The sequence below is a fragment of the Eschrichtius robustus genome, chromosome 15, assembly GCF_028021215.1.
Source record: "Eschrichtius robustus isolate mEscRob2 chromosome 15, mEscRob2.pri, whole genome shotgun sequence".
NCBI classification, from domain to species: Eukaryota; Metazoa; Chordata; class Mammalia; order Artiodactyla; family Eschrichtiidae; genus Eschrichtius; species Eschrichtius robustus.
Window position 1 is genome coordinate 889,339 of NC_090838.1, and position 25,724 is coordinate 915,062.

The window sequence follows — 25,724 nt, forward strand, 5'->3', positions numbered from 1 at the left end:
CATGGGCCAGGGGGCCGCTATCCATCCCAGGTGTGGTCAGCACACAAGGTATGGCCGGCACACAGCACAGGTGCTGGTCTTGGGTCTTGGGGGAGGGAGAGGAAGTCCAGGCAGGTCTGGCTCCGGGTCCACAGCCTGGCCTCCACATCCACCTGGTCCAGTCTTTCTATCAACCTTCAGCCCACACGCTCTTCTGTAGCCACTCTACCTGGGTACCTGCTCCCTGAGCTCCAGCTCATGGCAATCCTGAAGTACCCAACATTACATGGAGCACAAGTTTATTCATGTTACACAAAAACGTACGTAACATGACATCTGTCACTCGAAGAAAAGACAGCTGCTCGAGTCCTTCCATGCAATCCCTCACCTTCCCCTGTGACCTGGGCGAGCTCCCCAGGAGAGCATCAGAGGATTCAGGCTCGGCATTGCCTGCAGTGAGGCAGGATCGTGAAAGTTCAAGTGTCTCATCACAAATTTTGACATGATTTGGCAAATTCAAAATATTCAGTACTGAATTTTTCCCTTTCAATTTTCTTCTTGTGATAACTCCGTAAAGAGTCATGATTTTTCCAGCTCCTGCAAAGACACCCTCACATCCCTTCCAGGTCCCTTCAGGACGGCATCCTCTCTCCTGCCTGGACCCAGGGCACCAGGGGCTGGAAAGCTGTCACACAGTCACACGTTTCTGGCCACAGAGCCAGAAACCTTGGGGGTGGTGTAGGGGCTGGGTTTCTCCTGGGAGCTCACCCCCAACCTGCCCAAAATTCACAACACGGAGGTCAGCTCCGTCCACAGACAGCATCCCAGCCACAGGGGAGGACAGCCTCCATTTAACTAATCCCCTTGTTTTTCTTCCTTTTCCACATTTTTCTATGAATGGTGGTCCATGCAGAGTCCCTGGGCTCCCCCGAGGACCCGCCTCTGGGATCGGCTCATGAAAAGAACACTCATTCTCCGTTTGAAAATGTGGCCCATTTATTGGAACAGAAAGGCATCGTTACATAGTGCAAACGTCTCTTTGGTGACGGACTGATTACAATGAACAGAAAAAGGCACTTGCTCCTGGCAAAGGGTTAGAAAAGTCAGGGAATATGTACACACCGCTCCCCACGGGGCTGGAGGCGTGTCCATGCCCCTCCCACCGCCTCATTAAACGGCCGATTCTGCAGGCAGACGTTCCAACCGCAACCGCAGAACTTCTCTGTGAATCAGTCAGCCTCCCGTCGGGCGAGACAACGCCGCCCTAGGCTGCCTGTCTAAACCCACCCTCTGCATGAAACCACAGATAAACCTCCCGGGCACCTTCAGACACCAAAACACTCCAGAAAGCGGGATTTTATACCTGAGCAACTTACATAACCATCAACTTCCAGACAAAGTTATCTGTTTTCTGCTTACAGAGATTGGTTCCAAGATTTGGTTATTTATTCAGTGTGAGTTATTATTTCAAGAGAAGTCCCGTGCCCGTGAAACACTGGAGTTTTTACTGATCACTTAGTGATGTGTGAGGACAGACTTCAAGCCGACCGTGTTTAAGCTGCTGTCAAGTCCTCGGGCTGGAATGTTAGCAGGGCAGGCACTGGGGTCCCCTGTGGCCGGGATGGAGGCCTGTGCTGGGCTGAAACCAGGCTTTCAAACTGCCCACTACCTGCCGGATGCTGGCGGGAGCCCTGCCCCCCCTCCCCCGCCCCCTGTGATGAGCTCCACATGGGCCACAGGCTTTGGCCCCTTGGACCGAGACAGCCGGGGTCCTTGAGGGTCTCCCGTGGGAAGGGCAGGTGGGCGCTGTATCTGTGCCCAGCACAGGACCCGGTTCGCTGTGGACACTCAGGTCCGTGGAACTGAGCAGGATGTCCAGGGACACGTTTCTCAGAACACACACCACTTTGTATTTGGAACAAGACAGGAGGTTTTGGGTCAGTTAAAAAGACAGAGACCATGAGGTATGGAAGTTGCTTTTCACTGAATCCTACGAGAACTTTGGCAGAGTGGAAATGGTTTTTCTGATGTATCTAAAACTAAAACATGGGCGAAACTTCATAAAACATCACACGTTGTGAAAATAGAAATGAGGTATAGGGATTGGTTGTTTTTCTTCAATGCACTCACACAACCTGAAGTTAGAAAGTTCTCAACATTCGAACTCCTCCCGTTGGAGGAAGAATCTAGAGCACTGTGGCCCTCCCATGGGCTCTGGTGGGACAGAGCATGCGCTGGCCGTGGATAACGCTGGCCACGCAGGTCAGTAGGTACCGTGGTGTGGAGCGGAGGGTTTTCACGTCTGGTCCACACCAGTCAGCGTGCGTGCAAGTTACAGGTGATCGCGGACCTGTTCTAAACGCGGCTGAAAAACCTTCCAATCCCGGGCGAAGGAGTCGGGAGCCGCAGGACATGCCGCTGCTTCAGGCGGCGGGGTCACCGCCCTGTGGGTCCAGGCGATGCCCTGGGAGCTGCCGAGGGCCGGGGCTGGGGGATGTGCTCACTGCCCAGACCAGTCACCCAACACGCTCCGCAGACACTGCTTCGTGTGCCAGAGTGCTTTTCTTTCAAATCCCGTGTCCCTCCTCTGGCGGCTCCACTCTGCAAGCTCCTGGTGCCAGAACCAAGCGGGACTAACTTTCAGTTGAGAAGAAACGGTGATATTAGGTGAAATCAATTTAAGAGCCTAAATGATTTAATTGTGCAATTTAATAGTAGCACCAATTTTTCATTTAGAAAAAATTAAATAAAAACCTGAGAAATCTAACATGAAGTTAGGACACGTGTCTGCTCCGTGGTCTGTTGGCGAACACTCCGGCCCGAGCCCACTGGGCGAGTTCCGACACGGCTCCGTGCCGTGGCCCCGAGACGTCCCAGCCTCGCTGTCCCATCCCCTGCGCTGCCCGTTCCGGCCTCGCTCTCCAGGGCACGAGCGGGAAGCTCAGGGCTCAGAGGCACTCAGGGCTTCTTCCCCGTGGAGTCTCCCGGGCAGACAGGACAGCAGGCCCCGCCGACCCTCACGGGTGCTGGACAATCGGCCGGCTGGCAAGTCTCCACGAAGCAGGTGACCTGCCCGTCCTGGAGGAGAGACGGCGCCCGAGCCCGTCAGTCCTGGGGACCCGGCCCCTGCATCTCGCCCCACCCCCAGCTCTGACCTCCCACTGGGGACCCCAGGATCACGTCCCTGGGTGTCAACCAGGAGGAGGGCCGGCTAGAGAGGAGCTGGGAGGACAGGGCTGTGCCCAAACCTGACAACCACCAGGGACACCGGACGGACCCCCGCTCCTCCAGGGCCAGGGCACAAAGTCCCTTCCCCATCTGCACCGACCCGCCCGCCATCCTCCCGTCCTGGCTCCCAACCCCGCCCCGAGACTCCCGCCCAGCCTGGGCAGAGGCCAGGTCCCTCTCCCCCGCGGCCACCGCTGCCCCCTCTGTCCACTTGCTCCAGAACTGAGAACCAGCCCCTCCCCGCCCGTGTGGACAGCCCCGCGCCCACCAGGGGCAGTGATGTCCTGTCGACCTTTAACAACGGCTCCGGGGGAGGAGCCCTGAGCTCTCAAGGGACGTGGGAGGGGACCCCACAGCTGAGCGCCCTGACGGCCCTGCTGCCTGCCCGGGTCCCCCGCGGCATCCACACTCACGCGGCATTCACAGACGGTGCAGGGATCCCGTTTCCACGTGGCACCGTCCGCGCGAGGGCTGCCGTCTGCATCCACGCACTCGGTGCTGAGCCGAGATTCGAGTTTCTTTATCTGCGGCAAAGCAGAAGCGCTGGTCACTCGGATGCAGCGGGCGGCTCGGGTACCGCGCACCTGCTCCCTCACTTGAAACGATGCCTCACGACGGACGGACGGGACCGAGGTGAATATTCTAAAGCACTTTCCTGGCACCTCAGATTTACTCGTTAGGCAGCTGGTAGCTGTTTGTCCGAAAGCTCCATGGCAACAGCCCGACCTCCACCGTATCTGAGGCCAGACGTGCACGAACAGCCTGACCTCCACCGTGTCTGAGGCCAGAAGTGCACGGACCGTAAGTACGGTGAGTAGTCGGTAAAGAAGAGAAGAGAAACCTTAGAAAGCAGCGAAGAGAATGCCGGCACAGGGCCGGGTGACGAGAACATTCTGCACCAGCTTCTCAAAGGAGCTCTGGGCTGTGACCGGCTGCTGACCCCGACGCACGCCAGCCCCTGCTTGGGGCCACCCTCTTGCTGGGAGGGAGGTGCTGACAGGGTGGCAGAGGCTGGAAACCGCTGGGCCTCTGCACCGTGGGGGGTCTGGCAGCCCCGGCCCATTTCCCTCTGGGATACGTGAGAGGAAAGTAAACTTCCACCTCGTTTAGCCCACCCTCGCTCGGGTCTTCCGAGTCTCAACTAACTGATAAACGAGGGGTGGGACGGGCACTGCCGGGCGTGGGGTGGCCAGCCTCTCACCGCCCCGTCCTGCATCCCCCGTCTCCGGTCAGCCTGACCCGTCTGTGCAGAGCGACCCGGCCTCTCCGCCACTCCCTGTGGACTCTCAGGGGTCGGGGATCAGCTGTCTGGCCCTGAGCACTCACCCCAGGGTGCAGCCCCACCCTGGGCCCTCAGGACACGCTGTGCGGTCAGCTCAGGATCTGCTTGGGTTTGCTGTCTCCAGCTCCATCCAGGCAAAGGGCTTCTTGTCCGGGCCCTGAACCCAGTGGGAGGCCGGCTGGGGCCCGCCCTCCCTCCCCGACTGTGGCCGAGTCTGTTAGCACCTGAGGCTGCCAACTCTGTCCCCAGACCCCGAGGCAGGAGGAGAAGCTACAGGGCAAGCACAGGGCAGATGCAGAGCAGCCGGAGCTTCTCCCCGGGGCTGAGCGGAAGATACAAACGTCTTCCAAGCCCGCGGACTGAGACCCCCCAGAAGCAGGACGTGGCCTGCAGCACAGATCCCCCACTCGCAGGCCTGTCTCTGGAAGGTTCCAGAGCATCAGAAGCCCTTCTCACTACGACCTTCTGAGATCTGCATGCGTCCTGTTAACCTGAGATCTCACTCTTCACTCCCACTTAGGTGACATCACACTGAGACCCCCGTACAGACACGGCAGGGGCGGGGTGCGGAGGGGAGAGCATTCATTGTCTGCAAACCCTGCAGGCCCCCAGGGAAGAGCCCCGGAGTACGGATGTGCCAGTGTCCCTCCGGCATCCAAGGGGACCCGACCGCCATCAAAACCTCCTGACCCCCCTGGGAGCAGAAGTTTAACAGTCATCCCTGAAGAGGAGACTGTGGGCAGGACTTGAGGTGGCAATTCTGCGTGGCCCTGACCCTGAGCCCCTCACAGCTAGTGTTCGGGGGGAACCCGCGCCCCTCACCCAACGCGCCAAGGGTCCCCGGTCCCAGGAAGTCCAAGGGCAGCTCAATGTGGCCCAGCTGGAGCCAAGCCACAAAGAAGGGCAGAGAGACAAAAGTGACCTCCCTGGAGGCTCCGGGACCGAGGACCAGGGGTGTGCGGGCAGCATCTTCCCTTCACCGTCACGGGAGAAACGCACACGGGGCCCAAGGGTGGAGAGGGGCCGGGCAGGCCGGGGAGGTGAGGATGGGGAGCGCCCCACCTGCTTCCTGAGGTCCCTGATGGTCTTCTGCATCTCCAGGACAAACTCCCGGAAGTCGCTGGTCCCTGCTACTGGTGGGCGCTCAAAGGCGGCGGCCGAGGCGTTACTGAGCCTCGTCCCGGGCGTCCCGGCTCTGCTCGGGAGAAGCAAGGGAGACTCAGCGACACAGCCAAGGGTGTGCCGGGCCGGAGGGCGGGGCGCGTGGACTGGCTGCATGGGTGGCCTCGAGGCACACCAACCCCCCCCCAACACCCAAAGGCCAGCTGGCAGGGTGCACGGTCCCGGCGGGGCTCGGCCGTACCTTGGCATCTTCCCAGGCCCCGCATCCGTGGCTGGCTCGTCCTCCTGGTAGCTGAATTCAAGGGACCGCCTGCCTCGGAAGTGGTAGGAAAACGCGTTGAACTGCCCCCGGGTTCTGCAGTCTGAGGGCAAAGTGCAGGCACGTTAGGGTCTCGACTCCCACGAAGGGGACATTAAGAACAGCTCAGCAAGCATCACTATCCTTCCCACAGGACACGCTGGGCGCTCAGGTCGGCAGGGGTGGAGGCACTGTCCCCACTCCCCTCCCCCGCCCCTCCCCCGGTGAGCGGCCTGGAGCCCCCCGACCCCCGGTGCTCCCCCCGACGACCCCCTCCTCCAGGTGGAGCAGTCCTGCCCACACGGGAGCTGCTGGCACTATTTCAGTAACTTCCACAGTGATCTCAAAGTTGTGTGCATGTGTGTCTTCCTCTCCGTGACCCATCAGTCCTCACAGAGAAGCTGAAATTCCTAACTTTGGTCAAGAGAAAAAGACACTCATCCTCCCAAGAGCAGCTTCTTAGGCTTCTCACGTGTGCAGGTTTCGTACTTGGATTAAACAAATACACAGTTAAGAGATGACGCTTAAGAAAGCTTGGGTTAAGTGAGTCTTTTATAAACACTGAGATGTCGGTAACAGCTACCGACATTTGGTTCTGTCAAATCATAACTCTTTTTTTTCTGCCACTTTTTAGATATGGCTTTTGGACTAAAATAAAAACAGATAAAGCTTATAAAGCATTCTTTAAGGTTTGCCAGCTGAGGGCTATGCCTGCTATTTTAAGAGGAAAAGAATCCAGAAGAAAGGATGTCAGAAATTGCATCAAGTGCCTAAATCTCTGACCGTCCAGCTGAAGCAGGAAAAGGCTCTGGGCTGTGACACAGAGGACAAAGCCTGGATCCAAGACTCAGGCTCTCAGAGGACTTCGGGCTTTTGGAGCAAAAAACCAGAAAACCTGTCTCTGTTCCTTTCTAAGCAGCTACAGGGAATCTATCTGGTAAAGTTATCAGAAAATGAAGTTTCTGTATCTGAAAAGAAGGACTGGCTTTTTCCAATGATTTTCAAAGAGAACAACTGTCTGCAAACACAAGAATCAAATTCTCTGCCATATGTGTGGAAAACTGTTGTGACCTTAGTAAACTAGTCAGAATATTTTTTTAAAAAAGCGAAAAAAACAAAACAAGTTCCCAAGTTCCCAACAACTATAAAAATGAGAAATTAATGCTTTGGAAACTTGGGCATGTAGTGAGCAAAATTTTAATTTTTATGTGAATTCTCCTACAACGTTGCAAGTCGTATTCATTATATATATATTTAACGTATTACGTATTCCATGTATTATTTACGTACGTCATATATATGCACAGAGAGAAGCCACAGACACAGAATCACATCAGACACACTCACACACACACAGAACATGCTTCAACCCAGATTTCAATACTTACTAATGAAAATAACAGCTAATTAAAATTAATTACTAGCGAGAACAACCTGGCCAGGGCTATTCCTGCGGAAATAACGAGGTGGAAAAGAAAACTCTGGTTTCTGCACCTGGTGTCCACGGGCATCGCCGGACGAAGGCTGAGGGCCGGGGGCCGGGGCTCTGGGCCCTCCTTGCCCACCTCACCCGCAGGGGCTGTGTGGCCCGTGGCGTTGCCCCAGGCTCGGGGCCCCATTTCCGCACCACAAGAGCGGGGTTGCCCAGAATGGGTCCTCAGTGTTCCCCCCCACTGCAATGTTCCCTGGGTCTCTGATCACAGTTTGAATAAAACCAAAATTATGTTCAAATGAGAACGTGCAGTCGAGGTCAGCTACGACCCGGCTCCGGAATGCCGCGAAGGAGCCGCCTGGACGGGCATCTGGAGACAGCCGCGGCGGCAGGCCTGGCATCGCCACCTTCACGGGCCCCCAGGTGCCTGGCTGAGGGCACTGTGCAGCCGCCTGTCGCTCTCCACTTCCTCAGAAGGTGTTTTATAGCACATTTCTCTGCTCACACAAGCTCTTCTGGACATTCAGAACACACAGCACGCATTTTTAAACATCAAATCTGATGTCTGGCATGCTTTGCGGTCTGTTTCTCGTTCATATTTTATCTGCGGGTACAGACAGGCAGGCTATCAAATGCAGACGTGTAACAGGTTTTAAAGGAAAACTGGGAGCTAACCTCATTAAAGTTTTGCTGTCTGTCTCTTTTACTTCGTAGTTCTCATTACTAACTCCTGTCTCTTGGCATTACAAAGTCTTCAAACTCATGACTTTAATTATTCTTAGTTTCCACAGTACTGCTCAGTATGGATGCTCGAGAATTCAGCAACCCCCTAGAGCTGCCTGTTCCGCTTGTGTTCTCACTGCTGTGCTGATTCCAGCCCGTGCGTTAGCGGGGGTTAAGCTTACACCCAAACTGTCAGGAAGGAGGACGGACCCCGGTGAGCGGCAGGGCCCCTGGACGCCCACCTTCACAGCAGTCTTGCCACACGCGGAGGTCTGGCCGGGGGATCTCGTCGCAGCTGCTGTACCCGTGGGGGAACTCGGCCACTCGGAACACGTCCCTCTGCACACGCGTGATGTTGTCTGAATTGTCGCACACGATCCGGGCCAGCGACGTCTGCTTGATCTGCGTGAGCTGGGCGGGGGTGAAGACCCCCGGGTTCTCATACCACAACCTGCGTTCCCCAGAATGAGAGCAAGCTCAGGGAAAACACGAAACGCAAAAGCCGCAGGGGGCTGGTTAAAATATTCCTCACGCTCGCCAGCGATGAGACCTAAGTGGTTCAATTAGGTTATCACTTAAAAATGGACTCAGACGTCGCTGTGAGCCACTCAAAAAACAAAGACCAAGAAATCTGCACTAAAATCAGCAGAGGCCAGCTCCTCTGATGAACCAGCCCAGGCCACTTTCCAGAAACACTGCCCGGCACTCGGCCACCTACGGAATTACCGGGCGGCAGGCGCATCTGCATTTACCTGTCACCGTCCCGTAAGCGCTTGAACTGTGTGCTCAGCAGACACATCAAGGTGGGCCCCAGACGGCTGCCGGGGACCAGGTCCTCCACCATGAGGGCGGGAAACAGGTCAATGTTGAGCGGGGAGCCGTACAACCTATGAGACCAAGCGGAGCCTTAAATTCACTGAGCAGAGCCGTACCTGGTAAAGAGCACAGCAACTAGGGGAAAAAAAAATCCTCATTTCTTTATCATTATTTGACGTTATTCAGATCTTCACTTAGTAAAATCCAGTTATTTCTTTAAAGCATCTATCCATTATGTTTTAAAGATAGGTTCCTATTTCCCGTTTATATACGCACGATAAAATACACACACAGATATATTTATTATACAAAGCTTAGAGAAGCCAAGAAAACACAAGGAAGGAAATCAAAACCACAGCTTTCCTGACCATTTAGGGACAACTTGACATCTTAACGTAAACCCTTCCAGTGTTTTTGTCATAGATACATATGAAGAATAAGCTACAAACAGCTAGAGACACATTTTCAAAACAATACTGGGATTCTACCATACACTGAAAACATACTTGCTACGAAGAAACTACTTACTAAGTAGAAATCGCACAAAAGACTAAGACAGCAAGGCTTAAATGTTCAAGAACAAACTTTTTCATCAAATTCTTCCAATTCCTTAGAAATAAATGCTTACAAGCAAAGAGCTGACAACTTCTATAACATCATTCTTATCTAATCTCTCCTGACACCCTCGGAAGATGATAATGGCTTAGTTTCAGCTGCCATCCAAAGCTCCACTGGACCTTTTAAGTGCGTCCTGTAATTGAGACGCCTTTTCCACCTGCTTGGATTAGGGGTGCTGACTGCGGGCAGGGCCGTGCTGGGCCGTCCTCAGTGCTCCTCACCTCAGGAGCTGGGTGAGCGTGAAGCTGCCGGAAGGGCATTCAGTCCAAGGACACGCCATCCTCACTCTCCCCAAGTTCAAGGACGTTCACGCTGAACTTTATCCAAGTTCAAGGGCGTTCATACTGAACTTTAGTTCAGATGGAAACACGGTCAGAAAGAGCCTTGCGAGTTTGGCTCTCTGCCTGCAGGGGGCTTTTCCCAAAGGAGACACCCCGTTCCTGGGCAGGGCCCCCTTTCGTCACCCCCGGGTGGTTGGCCACAAAGGTGGGCCCCGCAGACCCCAGACCGAAGCAGGGCACCCTCCTGCTCACAGCCCCCCAGCACAGGCCACACTTCCCCCTCGCTGTGCACCCAGAAATGGACAGATCTGATCGGATGCCACTAGCACGGGTGCAAGCACATGCTCCCTTAAGCCCCGTCTAAAAGCCTCTCTTCCCTGATGGCTTCACTGGCCCACAGCTGGGCCCCACTGTCCCGTGTCGTCACTCTGCCCGGGCACCTGTCTCATCCCCAATCGGTGAGTCAGGCCTGACGCAGAAGAGGGTAAACGCGCGACTCTCCTGGGGGTGGGTCACGCTGACTGCCTCCCCAGGGCCCCTGGAACTCGAGGCGCAGGGCCCCCAGCCCCCAGCAGCGCTGAGCTGGAGAGCAGGCAGCTTTGACAGAAGCTGGGCAAAGGAAGAAACACTGGGAAAGTGATCTCGTCAGCCTGGACAAGAACAATGGAGGATATTCAAGCATAAAGAATACAGACAGTCCACACACCCTAGGTGAGCAGCCGTGCCACAAAGGTCTCTGTACCGGGGGAGCGTGCGTCTAGTACCCGGCAACCTGACACTGCTATGCAAACGAACACCGGAACATCTTAAACTGTAGAGCATGACGTTCACTTATTCACAACCTGCGATAAACTACGAGTAAAAGCCATTTTCTCCGGAAGGCACAGGCCAGGCCCTAAAGAGAACACGCCTGAACTGCAGTGTTAAGTGTGTGACTGAAGCATCAGTGATTTACCTCTCAGTGAGCGGCAGAGTCCAGAAAATGACCCAAGCGAGCCTTTACAGAAAAGTATTTTTTTCTTTTTAAAACCGTTCTTTCAAATGGGAAAGAACATACTGTAAGTACACAGCGACCAGTGGGCTACAGGGGACCCTCGTGGGAAAACTCTAGTGAGTGGTTATTTCCATTAAAGACCCCCCCCCCCCAGAGAGACTGGAACAATTAACGAGGAAAACAGGACTTAAGGGGCCGGGGCCGACTGGACACGAGAGGGGCGGGGGCGGGTGAGTCGTGAGGACCCTGTCTAACCAGCGACCTGGACGCAGGGATTCTGGGCAGGAGGCAGCGGCTGCAGGCAGGAAGCTCCGTCCCGCCAGACCCCGGGCCCTCGTGGCCTGACGGGGCCGGCCTCGGCCTCCGCGGGCCCACGGAGGAGGGGCTGCCCGGGGGTCCCCAGGGGCCCTGCCCCGTGCGCTGGGCGACCTCCACTTCCGTGCCCCCGGCCCAGCGAGCCCTCTCCCGTGAGGGGGGAGGCTGCTGCCTGTGACGGACGGGGGTGCAGGGGACGTGGCGACGGGCCGGGTCGGGGGGATAGCGGGTTTAGGGAGAGGACTCGGGACAAAGCCTCACAGCTGGGGGCCTGCCCATCCTGCGGCGCCAAGGGCTGGCGCTCGGGCTCCCGAGGCTGCCGCAGGGTCTCTTCCCCGAAGCGCAGGCGGGCCAGCCTCGTCCTGCCCGACGATCTCACCCCTCCGCACCCCTCCCATCAGGCCCGCCGGACAGGGCCCCTCATCTCTGAAGTCAAGCCTCAACCCGCCCCCAACCCGTCTCCGCCTGCCCCCCGACCCCGAGGCTGCACAGACAGAGACTCAAATCCAGGGACCACGACCCCCGTGGGCTGCCCGCCCCCCCACCACCACACCCACCGTTGCAGCTTCTCCCGGATCTCGGGGCTCCTGATCTCGTTCTTCAGGTCCTCGAAGGTGTGGGCGGCCGACAGGTTGCAGTAGACGCGGTAGTCGTGGTAGGGTGGGATGCCGTGGTCGCGGCCGCGCTGGATGTTGATGGCGGCCAGGTCCAGCGCCACCGTGTGCGCCATGGAGAAGAGCCGCTCGGTGAGCTCCGTGTTGAGCAGCTGGGACGGCACGCGCATCTTGCCCGGCACGCCGAACAGGCCGCGGAGCAGCGGGTCGATGCCGCCCTCGTTCACGATGCGGAACGGGGAGAAGAAGGCCTTGTGCAGCGGCACGTGGCCGTGCGCCGCGGGCTGGAAGTTCTCGTCCAGCCGCTGCAGCAGCGGGTTGACCAGCGTGTGCCCGAAGCGGAAGGCGGCCGTGGCGAAGGCGTTGGAGATGCCGGCGTTGGCGCCCGGGTCGTAGCCCCGGTACTCGCCCAGCATCTTCATGCCCGCCTCGCCCAGCACCTTGGGCAGCCAGTGCCGGTAGGTGATGTGCTGCACCTGCGCCCCTACCACCTTGCGGGCCTCATGGTAGACGGTGTCGCCGTCCCAGTGCGGGTTCAGCGCCAGCAGCTCGGCGGCCACGCGGTTGTGCTCGCGGAACCACAGCGTGTGCATGCTGGTCAGGCCGAGCTGCTCGTTGGCGCGGTGGTCGCCAGCCAGGAAGCAGGGGATGGGGCTCTCGTTCTCGTCGCGCATGCACTCGGTGGGCGGCCCGGCCGCGAAGGGCAGCAGCGGCTTGCCCGAGCGCTGCACGATGCCCTGGCGCAGCAGGCCCCGCTGGCTGGCCAGGTCGCGGATGGCGCGGGCCTCATGCTCGGAGCTGCCGTAGACGTTGGAGGCGTCGATGTAGGAGGTGAGCTGGTTGATCTGCTCGCGGGGGTACACGGAGTTCATGAGCAGCGACGTCATGCCGCTGCCGCACACGGGGCTGGAGCGCACGAAGAACATGCAGCGCGCCCCGCTGCGCGCCCGCGGGTCATCGGGGGGGATGGCCACCGAGAAGCAGGGCGGGTCGTTGCTGCACGTGGAGCTGCAGTGCTGCCCGTCGGAGAAGCGGGCCTGGCTCAGGGCCACCACCGTGGAGTCCAGGTCGTGGTCCAGGAACTGGCCCCACTGCATGAGCATGTGGGTGAACTGCTCGTCTGGGGTGACGGCCTCGGTGCCGATGAGGGCCGTGGACACCAGGCGGGGCATGGGCAGCGGGTGCCCGTGGTAGTGCCGGCCCGGGTCGATACCACGGGGCGTGTTGAAGCCGTTCTCATACACGGCCTTGAGCAGGCGCTCGAAGGCGGTCAGCGAGGCGCCCCACATTGGGTGCTGCAGGTTGTTGCAGGTGCCGTCATGCGTCCGGTACTTCTGGTGGAAGCACATGTCCGAGCAGTTGTTGACACGCCTGTGGGCCGTGCAGCCCGACAGGTTGGCGATGAGGCTCAGGTACTGCGGGGACACGAGGTCGTTGTAGTGGTAACCTGGACGGAAGTGGAGACACGCCTCAGCAGCCCGGGCACCGGGCGGGCACGAGCGCTGTCCCGCGGCCCCTCCCAGCTGGGCCTGCCGGACTGAGCAGCAGTGCCGGGACCCGGGAGAGAAGAGCAGGGAGGGGAGGCTCCAGCAGGAAAGGCCGGCAAGGACCTGACACACCAACTCCCACGCCAAGCTCTCCCGGACCGGGCGCCTGGGGCTCCACACGCGGGGCCCACGCTCCCCACACGGCTGCGGGGTGGTCACCACGCATCTTACTTCTCCCATCGGGACCGACGCCCATGTACGTTTAAAGAAGACAGGTGGCAGCTCCCCTCTGCAGAGGACAGTGTCCTAAGCACCCACATACAGAAGCAGTAAAGAGCCGGGGTGCAATTTCCCAGGCTGGGGGAGAAGCAGACACACAAGCGCTGGCGGCCTGCACGAGAAAGGGGCTTTGCAGGCACAGGACACTGGGCTGCCGTCGCCATCTGGCGTCGGGCTCAGACCTGAGAGCCTGGCACCTCCCGCTTCCCCAGAGAGAAGGGCGAGGCTGGCACGCCTGCTCTGTCACAGCCGCCCTGAGGAAGTCCTGAACGGCTGAAGAGCCAGCAAGGGGAACGCTTCCTCCTAAATGCTGTCTGGGCGCTAATCCCCCTCCGGCCCCGCAGAGGCTCACGGGCGGGGCCCCCGCAGCGGGCAGAGGAGGGGGTGGCTTCACCCTCACCGTCTGCGCAGCACCTGCTGGGGCTCCATCAACGTCCTCTCTAACAGCCCCAACCCGGACCCACGGCCTCCGAGGTGCTCTCCTTTGTCCAGAGGCCCCGATGGTCAGAGCCCGGGGGCCAGGACAGCACGACCACCCGGCTGAGCACATGTCAGGTCACCACCGGGTCTCCCATCAGACCTGGGGAGCCACAGGACTGTCCCAGCTCAAGGCAACCCGCACGTGACCACGATCATCACAGACCCCAGGCCCGACAGGCTGGACGTCGTCACGGGGAAGGGGTCTGCGGGGTGTGGACCCCGCCCGGGTACTGACTCGTTCCGTTCAGGTCCACCATCAGGCCGTGCTGCACGTGCTCCTGAATCAGCTGCAGCGCCCGCTCGAATATCTCCCCGGCCCGGGCCTGCTCCACAGTGTAGGGGTCCCGCGGGTACCGGAACAAGGCCAGCAGGTCATTCGGGGAGCGGGGTCGGCTAGCGGGTGTTTGGGAAGAAAAGGGAAGAACGGAACAGATGACTGAGAACAAGGGTCACTCGTGCCCAAAGGAGAATTATTGCTCTTAAATATTTCTGTGGCTACGTTTCTACAGACACAAGGTATCGTACCTTACTTATCCCAAGCGGAAGGCAACAAAACAAACGAACAAAACCAAAAGACACTAAAAACAAATAATTAATTACATCAATAGAAAAAAACACCAATATACTATTTCAGTTCAAATGCTGAGAAAACACTTTGGAATTGCCAAGATGGACAAATGCACGAAGGGCTTATGAAATATTTTGTTTTTGCCAAATCATTGAGTAACAAGCCAAAATAACGAGTCGAATTTTTTTTTAAATGTTCTATTTGTGAATCATAGTTCAGTTTCTACTTGGAAAGGAGTATCTTTCTGTTATCTTAACCCCCAGCAAAGTTAACACCATCACTGTTTATGATTTTCAAATTAAAACAGTGTTTTATTCCCATCAAACAGGTGAAAACTGCGTATGAGAATCACCCTCTGAAGCCCCGCCCACCTCTGCAAATACCTGTCAAACAAGTGCGTCCGCGTGGAGTTTATGGCTCTGTCCACCGTCGCGATTGCTTCAACAATGGACGTGGCTACAAACGGGTCCCCGTTCCTACTGACATCGGGAACTAGGAAATGCGAGGTCGCACGTCACCGGAAAACGTGCACACAAGTGAGTCAGAGAAAAATGTCTAGACTCTATGTCATTTAGACTGAGGCATACTTTTCTCCAATGTTATTTCTACTTTCCACACCAAACCTTAAGTTATTTCATCACAAATTCTATGAAAAGCTGTTTTCAAACTGTATGGAAGTTGCAGACGCTTAGTTTTTAAGATCATGGGATACCCCATAAAAGGACAAGGTAGTTGTAACTTAAAACACTGAAGTTCTTCTACCAAAGCATCGCCCATTAGGGGAGGCGTTGACTCAGGCCCACCGGAGCAGCTGCCCTGCTGGGCGGAGAGTGTGGTGCTTTAACTTCCAGTGGATTCTGTGTGTTCCTCCCATCAAAGGCCAACCTGCCTGGGTGCTGGATCTCAGCCCACTCACCCTCCCGAGACTCTGCTCTCCCTTCACTCTACCCCTTCAAGGAAGGATCAGACATCCTTACACCCAACATGTGTGCGTGTGTGGGTGCACACATACACACACACGACATGTGCACACACATACATGACCGTATATGCACACACATAACTGTACATACATGCACATATGTTCACGCACACTCAGGCACACTCGGCTAAACCTGACATCTATGAAGCTATGGCTCCCTTTCTACTTTCCTCTTTTCATTCCTTTTTTACTTAATATTGACATTTTTCTAGCGTTTAGAGTTTGCTAAATGAAATAACCTTGTTCCAATCAATCTTTTATCTTTATTTTTCAAAATGTCTCATGCCAGGTCACCAACAACACGCATTTTAATAAACGGTATCCTTTTCCTTCAAAATACTCAACCCTTCTGGAAAATCTGACACGGTTGAAAATGTCCTTATTGAAATGTTGCCTTCACTTGGTTCTGGGATACACACCCCTCCAGACTGGGACAGATGCCCTCCTGACACCGATCTCAAACAGAGCCCCAATTTACTAATTTTTAGAAGCTAATATTTTTATGCCACGTGTTAAGACAAATGGACAGAACAATCTTACATAATTTTATTACCCTAATATTTCATTACTACCAATGATTTAAACTGACTTTGTTTTTCTTCAAGCAATGATCACAGAAAAATAATCCAAAAACACTTATTTATATGCCTTAAAAAAAGGGTAATGGAAATTCACTAAAATGTTCAGGGTGGTTATTTTTGGGGAGTGGGATTATGGGTGGGAGATTATTTTTAAACTTCATGTATAACTAATTCATGTTAAAGTAACCTTATTTTTCAAGTATAAAAATAAACATTAATTGAAAAAAACACTGTTTTTAAGTCAGGAGATTCACCGATTTAATTTATAATCACTTCACACTCTAATATAATGGGAAAATAAGGTCATTTGACGTCTCCCCCCCTCAAAAAAAAAGGTTTCCAGTTTTGCCTGTACTGTTGTCTGCAGGTGCCCACAGGCTCCAGGCACCGTGCAGGGAGTGTGGAGTATGGGGTGGGAGGGGTCGGCATATAAATTAACCACACCCAGGCAAGTCTGAGGCTCACCAGCCCTCGGAGAAGGCAGATTAGGTGATTAAAGTGGAAAAGGCAGGAACGCACATGCAGGCGGAGGTTGTTTCCTGCGGGTGGAACTGGGGGATCGTCCAGAGGCGGGGCCTGGGTGTGGAGGCTCTGTCACCCGGGAACTCAGGCTTTCTGTGCTGGGGGCCGGGAGGTGAAAGCGGGGCACAGACAGAGCTGGAGACAAAGTGCAGGTCTGGGTCGAACTGTAAGACTTTACGCAGGGACTTCCCTGGTGGTGCAGTGGTTAAGACTCCACACTCCCAATGCAGGGGGCCCGGGTTCAGTCCCTCGTCAGGGAACTAGATCCCACATGCATGCTGCAACTGAGAGTTCACGTGCCACAACTAAGGAGCCTGCAAGCTGCAACTAAGACCCAGAACAACCAAATAAATAAATATTTTTTTAAAAAAGACCTTATGCAAAGCTACAGGCTGTGCATTTTACCCTGTTGGCCCAGAACACATGGAGAGTGTTAGGAAGATGGAGGTAACACCGGGACGGACCAGATGGTGGGGCTGGAGGGGATGCCCTGGGTGACCTCTGCAGGCCGGCACAGAGCCGGGGTCCGCCTGGCTCCAGGGCCACCAACCAGATCCAGGGAAGGGAACGGTCCTTGATTATTTGGGGGCTTAAAATGAAGACTTAATACACACCAGGACCGCACAAGGCCACACACGCCCGGAACAGAGAGAAAACAGAGTGAAGGGGCCGGGATTCTTTCACAGCAGTAACTACGTCTGTGCTTTGCCAAATGGTGACTGTAAATTACATGCTGTAGAATATGAGGGGGTTTGGGTGACCACTAAACCAACCACGAAACCCAGAGCGAGGAAAGATCTCCAAGGGCACGACCACATCGGCCTGCAGAGCCTAGAGCAGCAGGGCCCCGCCCACTGCCCTGCCAAGTTGGGATGTGCTGTCTTCTGATAACGCCCGAACCCCCAGACTCCCTGCTTTCCTCGGTCGCCTCCGGCCGCGCGTGGGGCGTCAGTGCCGCGAGCTCACCATTCACGCTGAGCACCATGCTGACCGCCGCCTGGCCGATCGTGTTCCGGGCCGAGCACTCGTAGCGGCCGGCGTCCACAGGCCCCACGTCGTGGATGGTCAGGAATCCCTCGGGGCTAATGTGAAATTTCCCGCTTTCTGTCACCTGAACCCCGTCCTGGAGCAAGATAAATGGAAGAAATAGCGGGGTCAGACTAAGGAGCAGAGGCGTTTACCCTGGAGAGGGGCGCCACCTGTCAGGACCTCACTAACGGATCCATCACGCTGGCTGTGCTGAGACCCGCCGACGCTGGGAGGGACTCGCCCGATGCAAATTCAAGGGGATGAACTTCTCCTACCTGCTTGCAAAAGACCCAGAAAAGCCCAAGACCTCACTCTGGGGGACTTCCCTGGATCTCTGGGGTGCGCGTGCCGGGGCGTGGGCACAGAAGGCAACCTTCGTGGGACGCGTACTGGGGTGGATGGTGCAGAGCAGGGGCACCTGGCGCGGGAGAAACCAGGATGCCTGAGCCATGCCCGGCGAGGCCGCGGCTCCAGGGCCTGAGGACCCGCACTTCCCTCCCGGGGAACCACGGCACGACCTCCAGGGACAAGTTTCATATTAAAACGCTTGCAATGAAACACTGACATTCATTTCTTTACTGGGCTTAATAAGAACAACACAGAGAAATGAAGCAACAGGAAACCTTCTCTAGTGATTACAGGACCAAGGATCTAACAAAAGGGTTTTCTTTGCTTTTGTCACCAAGAACGACTCGTAAAGGAGCTTGTCCAAAGTTTGTCTCATTTTGTTTACAACACGGCTGCCTTCCAGCTACGGGGGGTCTGGAGAAGCAGCGGGCAGGGGCAGCTGCCCCAGCCACACGCCGCAGCCCTTACCTTGTTCCAGGTGATAGCGGGCTCAGGCTCCCCCTGAGAGCTGCAGGGCAGCTGCACGCTGCTGCCCACCTCCACCGTCGTGTCACTGGGGATGCTGGTGAACACCGGGGTGACTGCAAGGCAAGGGACACGGGCTGACACATGTGGAGAACCCGGGAGACTCCTGATTTGTCCCAAAAGCTTCAGGCGAGCAGAGGCCCCGCCTTCGGTCCGGGCAGGCCCAGGGCACGGAGCGCTCCCGCCGCAGCTGCCGGAGCGAAGGAGCCGGACGGGACCGAGGGACGGTCCAGGGCTGCCACCCTCCACCTGCGCGGCAGCATCTGGTCTGTCCGCACGGCTCCGGTCCGCTCGGGGCGGCCTGGGGCTGCCAAGTCCAAGCCCCCCCCCCCCCACAACCAAGAGCTGGTGACGGGAGGAAGCAGGGGACCGGCTGATGACCTCACCCACGGGCCGCCCACTGTCCTGCCTGCTCGGCACCGGAGGGCAGACCCAGAGCCCATCTGCCGGAGCAGACCCAGGCCCCAACCCCCGGGGACCCTCTGCAGGCAGCCCCCCTCCGCGCCCACCCCCCAGGTCATCACCTCTCCTGCCTTCCTCTCCCGGCTCTCAACAGGGACCCGGGGCCAGCAGGAGGCAGAACCTCACGTCCAAGAGGACATGGGGGCCTGTTCCTAGGTCAGCCGCTGTTGCTGGGTCCGGGGCCACCTCGCTCACCCCCAGGGAAGGCAGGGATGACACAGTGACATAACGTGACCTGCTTTACTGTGAGGAGCCGGCCGTGCCAGTGTCCCACAGGCAGCAGTGTCCTCACTGCCGACATGGGAGAGACGGGCTACGACTACGGCCTCGGGATGCGAGTCCGGGGGACCATCCATCGCAGGGAGGGGTGCGGGACCACTGCCTACCTCGGGGCTGGACCGTCAGGTGCGCGGTGACCCTCTGGGAGCCGATGATGTTGACGGCCTGGCACTCATACTGGCCCTGGTCGTGCAGGGCGACATCCGAGATCCGAAGGGTTCCTGATGACAGGACCAGGTGCCGTCTGTCCACCGACAGCTGGCTCCCTGCAAGGTGGGGATGCACTCTCAGTGACAGGGATACGTGGACACGAGCCTGGCCTTCGAGGTGGGAGACGGGAGCCTCAGGGTCAGGCAGAACCCTAACTGAGGGACAAAGGGGTCGCAGAGCTTGTCTTCCCCAGATCTGGCCTGGAGTCACCGTCCCGGCCTTTGTCACACACCTGTGCGTGTGCAACAGTTCAGGGACAAATAGCACACAGACCCTGCCCCCCCAAGACTCTCCAGAGAAGGAGCAAGGGGCAGGGACCAGGGGGTCGAGGGCTAAGTAAGCAAGAGCCGGGGTGGTATGCAGACTCGGAGACAGGGAGAGGCCGGTCCCAGGCTGGGCATAGAGGGATGGGGGATGGAAAGGGGACGAGGGATGGGAAGGGGTCGCGGGCTGGGAAGGGGATGGGGCTGGCGTTGTTTAAAGACAAGCAGCTCCCCAAGTAGGGATGAGCCTCTCCTCCCGAAAACATGGAGCTCTCCTCTCGTCCAGGTTGCTCCCAGGATCCCTGGAAATGGCCCCTCAGGGGCGGAAGGGATGGTGGTGCCCTTTGGTCCAGGGCTAGTCACCCCCTCGATGCCGGGGCAGACCCTGATGGTCTACCAACGTTGGCACCTGCCTCTCCGCAGCCTTCCTGGCCAGGCTGCTGTCACCCCCCCCCCCAGGGGGTGACGGGCTGGGCCTTCCCCACATCGTGCGCCCAGCAGCTTCCCAGCTGGAGAAATCGGCTGGGGTCCCACCCAAGGAATTAACGTGGTCAAGTCACAACACCTCTTGGGGAGCAGCAAGAGAACTCTGGGAATCCAAGTGAGAAAGTCATATATACAGTACGCACATTCTACCACCAGTTTCTAGAAAGTTCTCTCTGCACACTAGTAAATCTGCTCGAGAGGCTAATTCAGTGCACACTGAAGGCGGGACCCAGACTACTCAGGAGGAGATGGGCCTGACATCCAGGTCCTCGGTGCGGACAGGTCTCCTGTCCTGTGTGTGAGGGGGTGGCCCGTGACCGGGGGTGGCCCGTGACCGGACGTGCCCACAGCTCTGAGTCACGTTGGGTTCAGCCAGCGCGGGCCTGCCCGGGGGGGTCCGAGTCCCAGGAAGGGAAGGACAGAGGGAGTGGGTCACCGTTCTGCCCGACACCTCACCTCCTTTCGTCCAGGCGATGACCGGCTGTGGGTAGCCCTTCGCCTCGCAGTGGAACTCAACTGTCTGACCCTCGATGACAGCTCTGTCCTGGGGCGTCACCGTGAACTGAGGAAGCGCTTCCGGAGGGAAAGACGTTGGAAACGCAGCATTTAGGAGAGAGCTTTGGGTAAAAACGTCGTTTTCCTTCCCCGGAGGAAGGCACACCGCCCGCCCTCAGAGTCCTACCAGGACCCCGACTGTGGGTGCAACATCCTGAGCAGAGGAAGATGCCGGAAAGTGAAAAGGAAGAATACCAAACGCTGGGTGCTTCTCAGCAACACACTGACAAGTGTGCAGAAGACTCTTACTTTAACAGCACTGAGGCTACAACACAGAACACAGGTTAACGACCTACTTCAGCTCCTGGAAGGGGCCTGACTTGAAGAGATTCATCTCACTCCTCAACCTAAACTAATATTTGCAAATGGTATAAAATGTCATCTAGCGCAACTGTGCATAGTGACAGGAGTTATTTTATTATTACTGGGTGAAAAAAAAAATTACAGAATAATATATGCAATATAATTCCATTTTTATAAAAGCAACAACCACCATCAAAAAAGGTAAAAACCAGTGACATGACTGCATGGTCATACGTGCAAAGAAAGGGCCAGAGGACGGATTAAGGACCAACTTTTAGTGACGCGGCTTCCACTGGGGACAGAGGAATTGGTGGGGACAGAGGAGAAGGAAAGAACTCATTCTCTGCATTTCACACTTCTGTGTTGTCCCAGCGCTTCTTAACCAAAGTCCCGCTTGGCAATTTATTTGAAAACTAATAAACTCATTACAGAGTCAATTAAGGAATTTGGAAGCACACAGCATTAAGTCTTAAAACTACACATATTCTCAGACCCTATGTCCAAAAATTGACCCTAAGGAAATTCCAAGACGTGTGCAAGACATACTGATTCCGTACACGCAGGCCTTGGTGAATTGGCATGCATACCCACATTCGTGTGGGGAACACACAGAATAAAGCTCTGGCCACCTAAAGCCTGCACGTGGAAAATAAACGTATCACCAAGTCCCACCGAAGGTCAGATGTGACGGGAGAGGATGAAGCAGGTGCTGGGACTGAAAGAGCAGGCGGAGCCCGCAGAGGGGCTGGCTCGAGGGCGAGCCAGGGAGGCTGCGGGGCGCAGGGGCCTCCGCGTGGACGGCTCTCACCTTGGACGATGATGAAAGCCGTGGCGTGGATGCCGTCCACGGTGTTGGAGGCGAAGCAGGTGTACTCGCCACTGTCCTCCTGCACCACGTTCTGGATGTAGAGGCCGCCGGACGGCGTGACGCTCACCCGCGGGTCAGCGGGCACGGGGGTCCGGTCGCCTCTGGTCCAGGTGATCCTCGGCGGGGGGTGGCCCGTGGCGCTGCACTCCAGGGTCACACTTTCCCCCACTAGCACCTCCGTGTTCTGGGGTTGGATTACAAAAGCGGGGCGAGCTGTCACAGGAAACACAGATTCAGAGTTAAAATCCTCCAGTTTAGCAAACGTTTTTGCTTGGGGTTTCTATTTTCATGCTATTCATTCTATCCATTAAAGTCTAAGCTAAGTAAAACAGACACAATACAATTGCATACTTTGTCTCCTTTCTTTTTTCAAGAAATGTGCAGACCACAAAGAGGGTCCGTGGCCTCAAGTCAAACCACCATCAGCAGCCCTAACTGACTGATTCCTTCTTCAAACATGGACCAGACTCTGCAGAAGTCTTACTTTTTTTTTTATTCTAAATGTATTATGTCAGTCTTTTCAGTAAACCTTGCTAGTAGTTCTTACTGGTTATAAAACATTGTTTTTAAAGGGTATTTAGAACATATAGAAATAACAAATTTCCCTCAAAGAAAGAAAAATACAAATTAATACTCTAATGAGATGGTTATAATTATAATTACAATGAGATAATTTTTCAACTCTAAATCCAGAAAAAAAAAATCCATACACTTATTATTGAGCTTGTGTGTTGAGCACGTGAAGAAACAGAACTCTCACACGTGGGTAGCACAAGTTGCCACGGTCCACCTGGACAGAAACATGCCCACATACATCAAAACTAAAAATTCATTCACCCTTTTACCCAGAAATTACTCTGCTAGGAACGTACCCCACAGATATTTGGTTGGCCAAAAAGTTCGTTCGGGCTTTTCCATGTTGCAGAAAAACCCGAACGAAATTTTTGGCCAACCCAATATTTTTTACTGGCTTGTAAAACAATATATGTACAAAAAAGGGTTTTTTATTACTGTGTTGTTTCTTCAGGCTGACATCCTGTCCCACAATTTTCCAATCCAAAAAGCTCCAAAAATAAAATATTTTTTCATAACTTCTTTCCTTGATCTCTCTAGCACGAGGCTACTCATAATCTTCATTTATTCCACTTACTGTGAACATTCATTCAGTTTGCTATAGGATTTTATATATTGATTGGGTGGGGCATTATCCAAGATTCTGTGACAGTTCAAGTCAGTAAATGGATTATGTACCATGTGGCCCTTCTGAAAAAAAATCCCCAAATTTCCACATTTCAAACCACCTCTGGCCCAAAGGGTTTTGGATAAAGAGATGGAGACCTGTGACAGCAAAAGATTTGGAATAGACTTCAGGTACCCCAAAGGGAACGGGTTAAAAAGATGTTTCATCTGGATAATGGGATTCCATGCCACCACCCATAAAAAGGGCAAGAGTAAGGAAGTCCCTCATATGTTGAAATGAAAGGTCTCTAACATCCAGTAAGTAAGAAGCAGCTCTGCCAGGCCTTGCAGGCACTGGCAGTATTTTCTAGAAGGAGGTTGGATGGAGGTGGGAATTACGTGGACCAGGGAAGAAGACAGGAAAGAGACTTCTCTACATCTTTTCTCGTTTGTTCATTTTTATTTTTTATTTAAAAAAAATTTTAAACTGCTTTATTTTTTTCTTCCAGTTTTATTAAGATATAATTGACATATAGCACTGTATAAGTTTAAGGTGTACAGCATCATGATTTGACTTCCATCAATGATTTCAATAACAGTAATTACCAAAATAAGTTTAGTGAATATCCATCACCTCATACAGATACAAAATAAAAGAAAAAGGAAAAATCTTTCTTCCTTGTGATGAGAACTCTTCGGATACGTTTGTTCATTTTTAAACCCCACTTATCACATATCTAAGTAACAGTGGATCACGGAAAACACAGAAGTGACATTTAATGTTAGCATTTCCAGAGGATGGCAAACTGGAGATGTGGAGCCACATACAGGGACAAGAACCGAAGGCGAAGCCCATCGTGAGGCACTGGCACCGCCCTGCAATTGTACGTGTGGCTTGTAGGAGCCTTAGGAGACAGAAAGATGAGGACACCCCCGGATGAGCGTCAGACAGAAAACTCTAGGGATGGGCCCCCAAAGTGCTCCACCATCAGAACGAGAAAGAGATAAAGTCAGCTCCTACACCCCCCAGCCCCCTGCAGGGAACTCTGCTGAGTAGAAGGGAGAAATAAACCTCGTGTCAGGCTTTATCAACCCAAAGTGGGTCCTCACATTGGCCTGCTGTCTAATTCACACTACGTTAGGCAGAAGGAAAGTGGCCTCAGTGGAAGGGCTGAGATGCAGGACGAAATAAAAAGAACTGCAAGTGATAATTACACGGTACAGTTAGACAAACATTAACAGTACAACATAACAACCTTTTATACATTAAAAAACAGAACTCAGCCTAGAAACTAAGTTGGGTAGCTATATTTTGGAGACAAATGTAAAGACAGTAACTGCAAACATTGATAATTTAAGAATGCATTTGAAATTTTTCTAGAATAACCACTTATAGAAAAGAAATGAGGTATGTAACTTCCAAACTAGAAGTAGGAAATAGAAGATGAAAAATAATTATTTCAAAATAAGGCAAGAAACATAGAAAAGGTTGGATAAATTGTCCAAAATAAGAAGTAGAATTTATAAATCTGAATACATTGCTAACCACGATAAATGTATATGGACTCATTTCTAAAGTCAGTGTGAGTTTTTTTAAAAAAATCTAGCTCTATGCTATTTACAACAAACACCCAAAATATATTAGTATAGAAAAAGGTTCAGAAATAGAGTCACAGATATAAAAAACAAACTTGTGGTTACCAGGGGGGAAGGGAGGGGGAGGGATAAATTAGGAGACTGGGACTGACATATACACACTACTATATATAAAATAGATAACTAATAAGAACCTGCTGTACAACACAGGGAACTCTTTTCAATACTCTGTAATGACCTATATGGGAAAAAAAAATCTAAAAAAGAGTGGATATATGCATATGTATAACTGATTCATTTTGCTGTACACCTGAAACTAATACATTGTAAATCGACTATACTCCAGTAAAAATTAAAAAAAAAAAAAGTAAAAAAGAAAGGTTCAGAGCAAAATGATGGGAAAAGTATAGTTGACAAACACTGATCAAAAGAAAGCGGGTTGCACCCATATAAAATCAAACTAACCTTAAGGCAAAAAGCGTTAATAATCAAAAGTTTAATTCATGAGGAAGATAAAAACTGCAAACTTATATGCCCCTAATAACAGAGCTTCAAAGCAGATAAAGTACATTTAGCCCTTTGTGACTCATGGAGACTTACAAATGGGTCCATTATCATTACCTACATCACGGTGCTGGCAAACTGCTGTAAAGGGCCACAGAGCGTATTTTTTGGGCTTTTCAGGCTATAAATCTTTGCGTGTGATTATGTTCCAATAAAACTTAATTAATAGACATTGAAATGTGAACTTCATATAATTATCATGTATTCTAAAATATTACTCTTAAGTTGTTCAATCACATAAAAATGTAAGACACATTTTTACTTCAAAGATCTTGGAAAAACAGGCCGTGGTCCAGGTTTGGCAGCCCCTAGTCTAGGCTGGCAGGCTGCCACTGGCTGACCCCCTCACTCTGCAGTGACATTCCAGTCACGGATTGTAGGAGACCCTCCATGTGCATTTTAGGGAGCAGTGCCAACATGTTCAGACTAGTGCACTAAAGAAGGCTCTCGTTCCCG

General features: G+C 54.0%; 1 protein-coding gene across 2 annotated transcripts in view; it reads right to left on the bottom strand.

Moving 5' to 3' along the window:
* Window positions 1-950: 950 nt before the first annotated feature.
* PXDN (peroxidasin) overlaps window positions 951-25,724 on the bottom strand; it is a 65,878-nt gene continuing 41,104 nt past the window's right edge. For both annotated transcript variants that reach the window (XM_068564608.1, XM_068564607.1), the window contains 14 exons: window positions 21,870-22,142; window positions 20,660-20,776; window positions 19,352-19,510; window positions 18,447-18,559; window positions 17,568-17,724; window positions 14,900-15,008; window positions 14,184-14,341; window positions 11,646-13,149; window positions 8,817-8,951; window positions 8,307-8,515; window positions 5,853-5,973; window positions 5,552-5,684; window positions 3,621-3,731; window positions 951-3,057 (listed from right to left, as the gene is read on the bottom strand). In XM_068564608.1, the coding sequence (XP_068420709.1) occupies window positions 2,938-3,057; window positions 3,621-3,731; window positions 5,552-5,684; window positions 5,853-5,973; window positions 8,307-8,515; window positions 8,817-8,951; window positions 11,646-13,149; window positions 14,184-14,341; window positions 14,900-15,008; window positions 17,568-17,724; window positions 18,447-18,559; window positions 19,352-19,510; window positions 20,660-20,776; window positions 21,870-22,142 (3,419 nt within the window). In that variant the 3' untranslated portion in view covers window positions 951-2,937. The remainder of the gene's footprint in view (window positions 3,058-3,620; window positions 3,732-5,551; window positions 5,685-5,852; window positions 5,974-8,306; window positions 8,516-8,816; window positions 8,952-11,645; window positions 13,150-14,183; window positions 14,342-14,899; window positions 15,009-17,567; window positions 17,725-18,446; window positions 18,560-19,351; window positions 19,511-20,659; window positions 20,777-21,869; window positions 22,143-25,724) is intronic.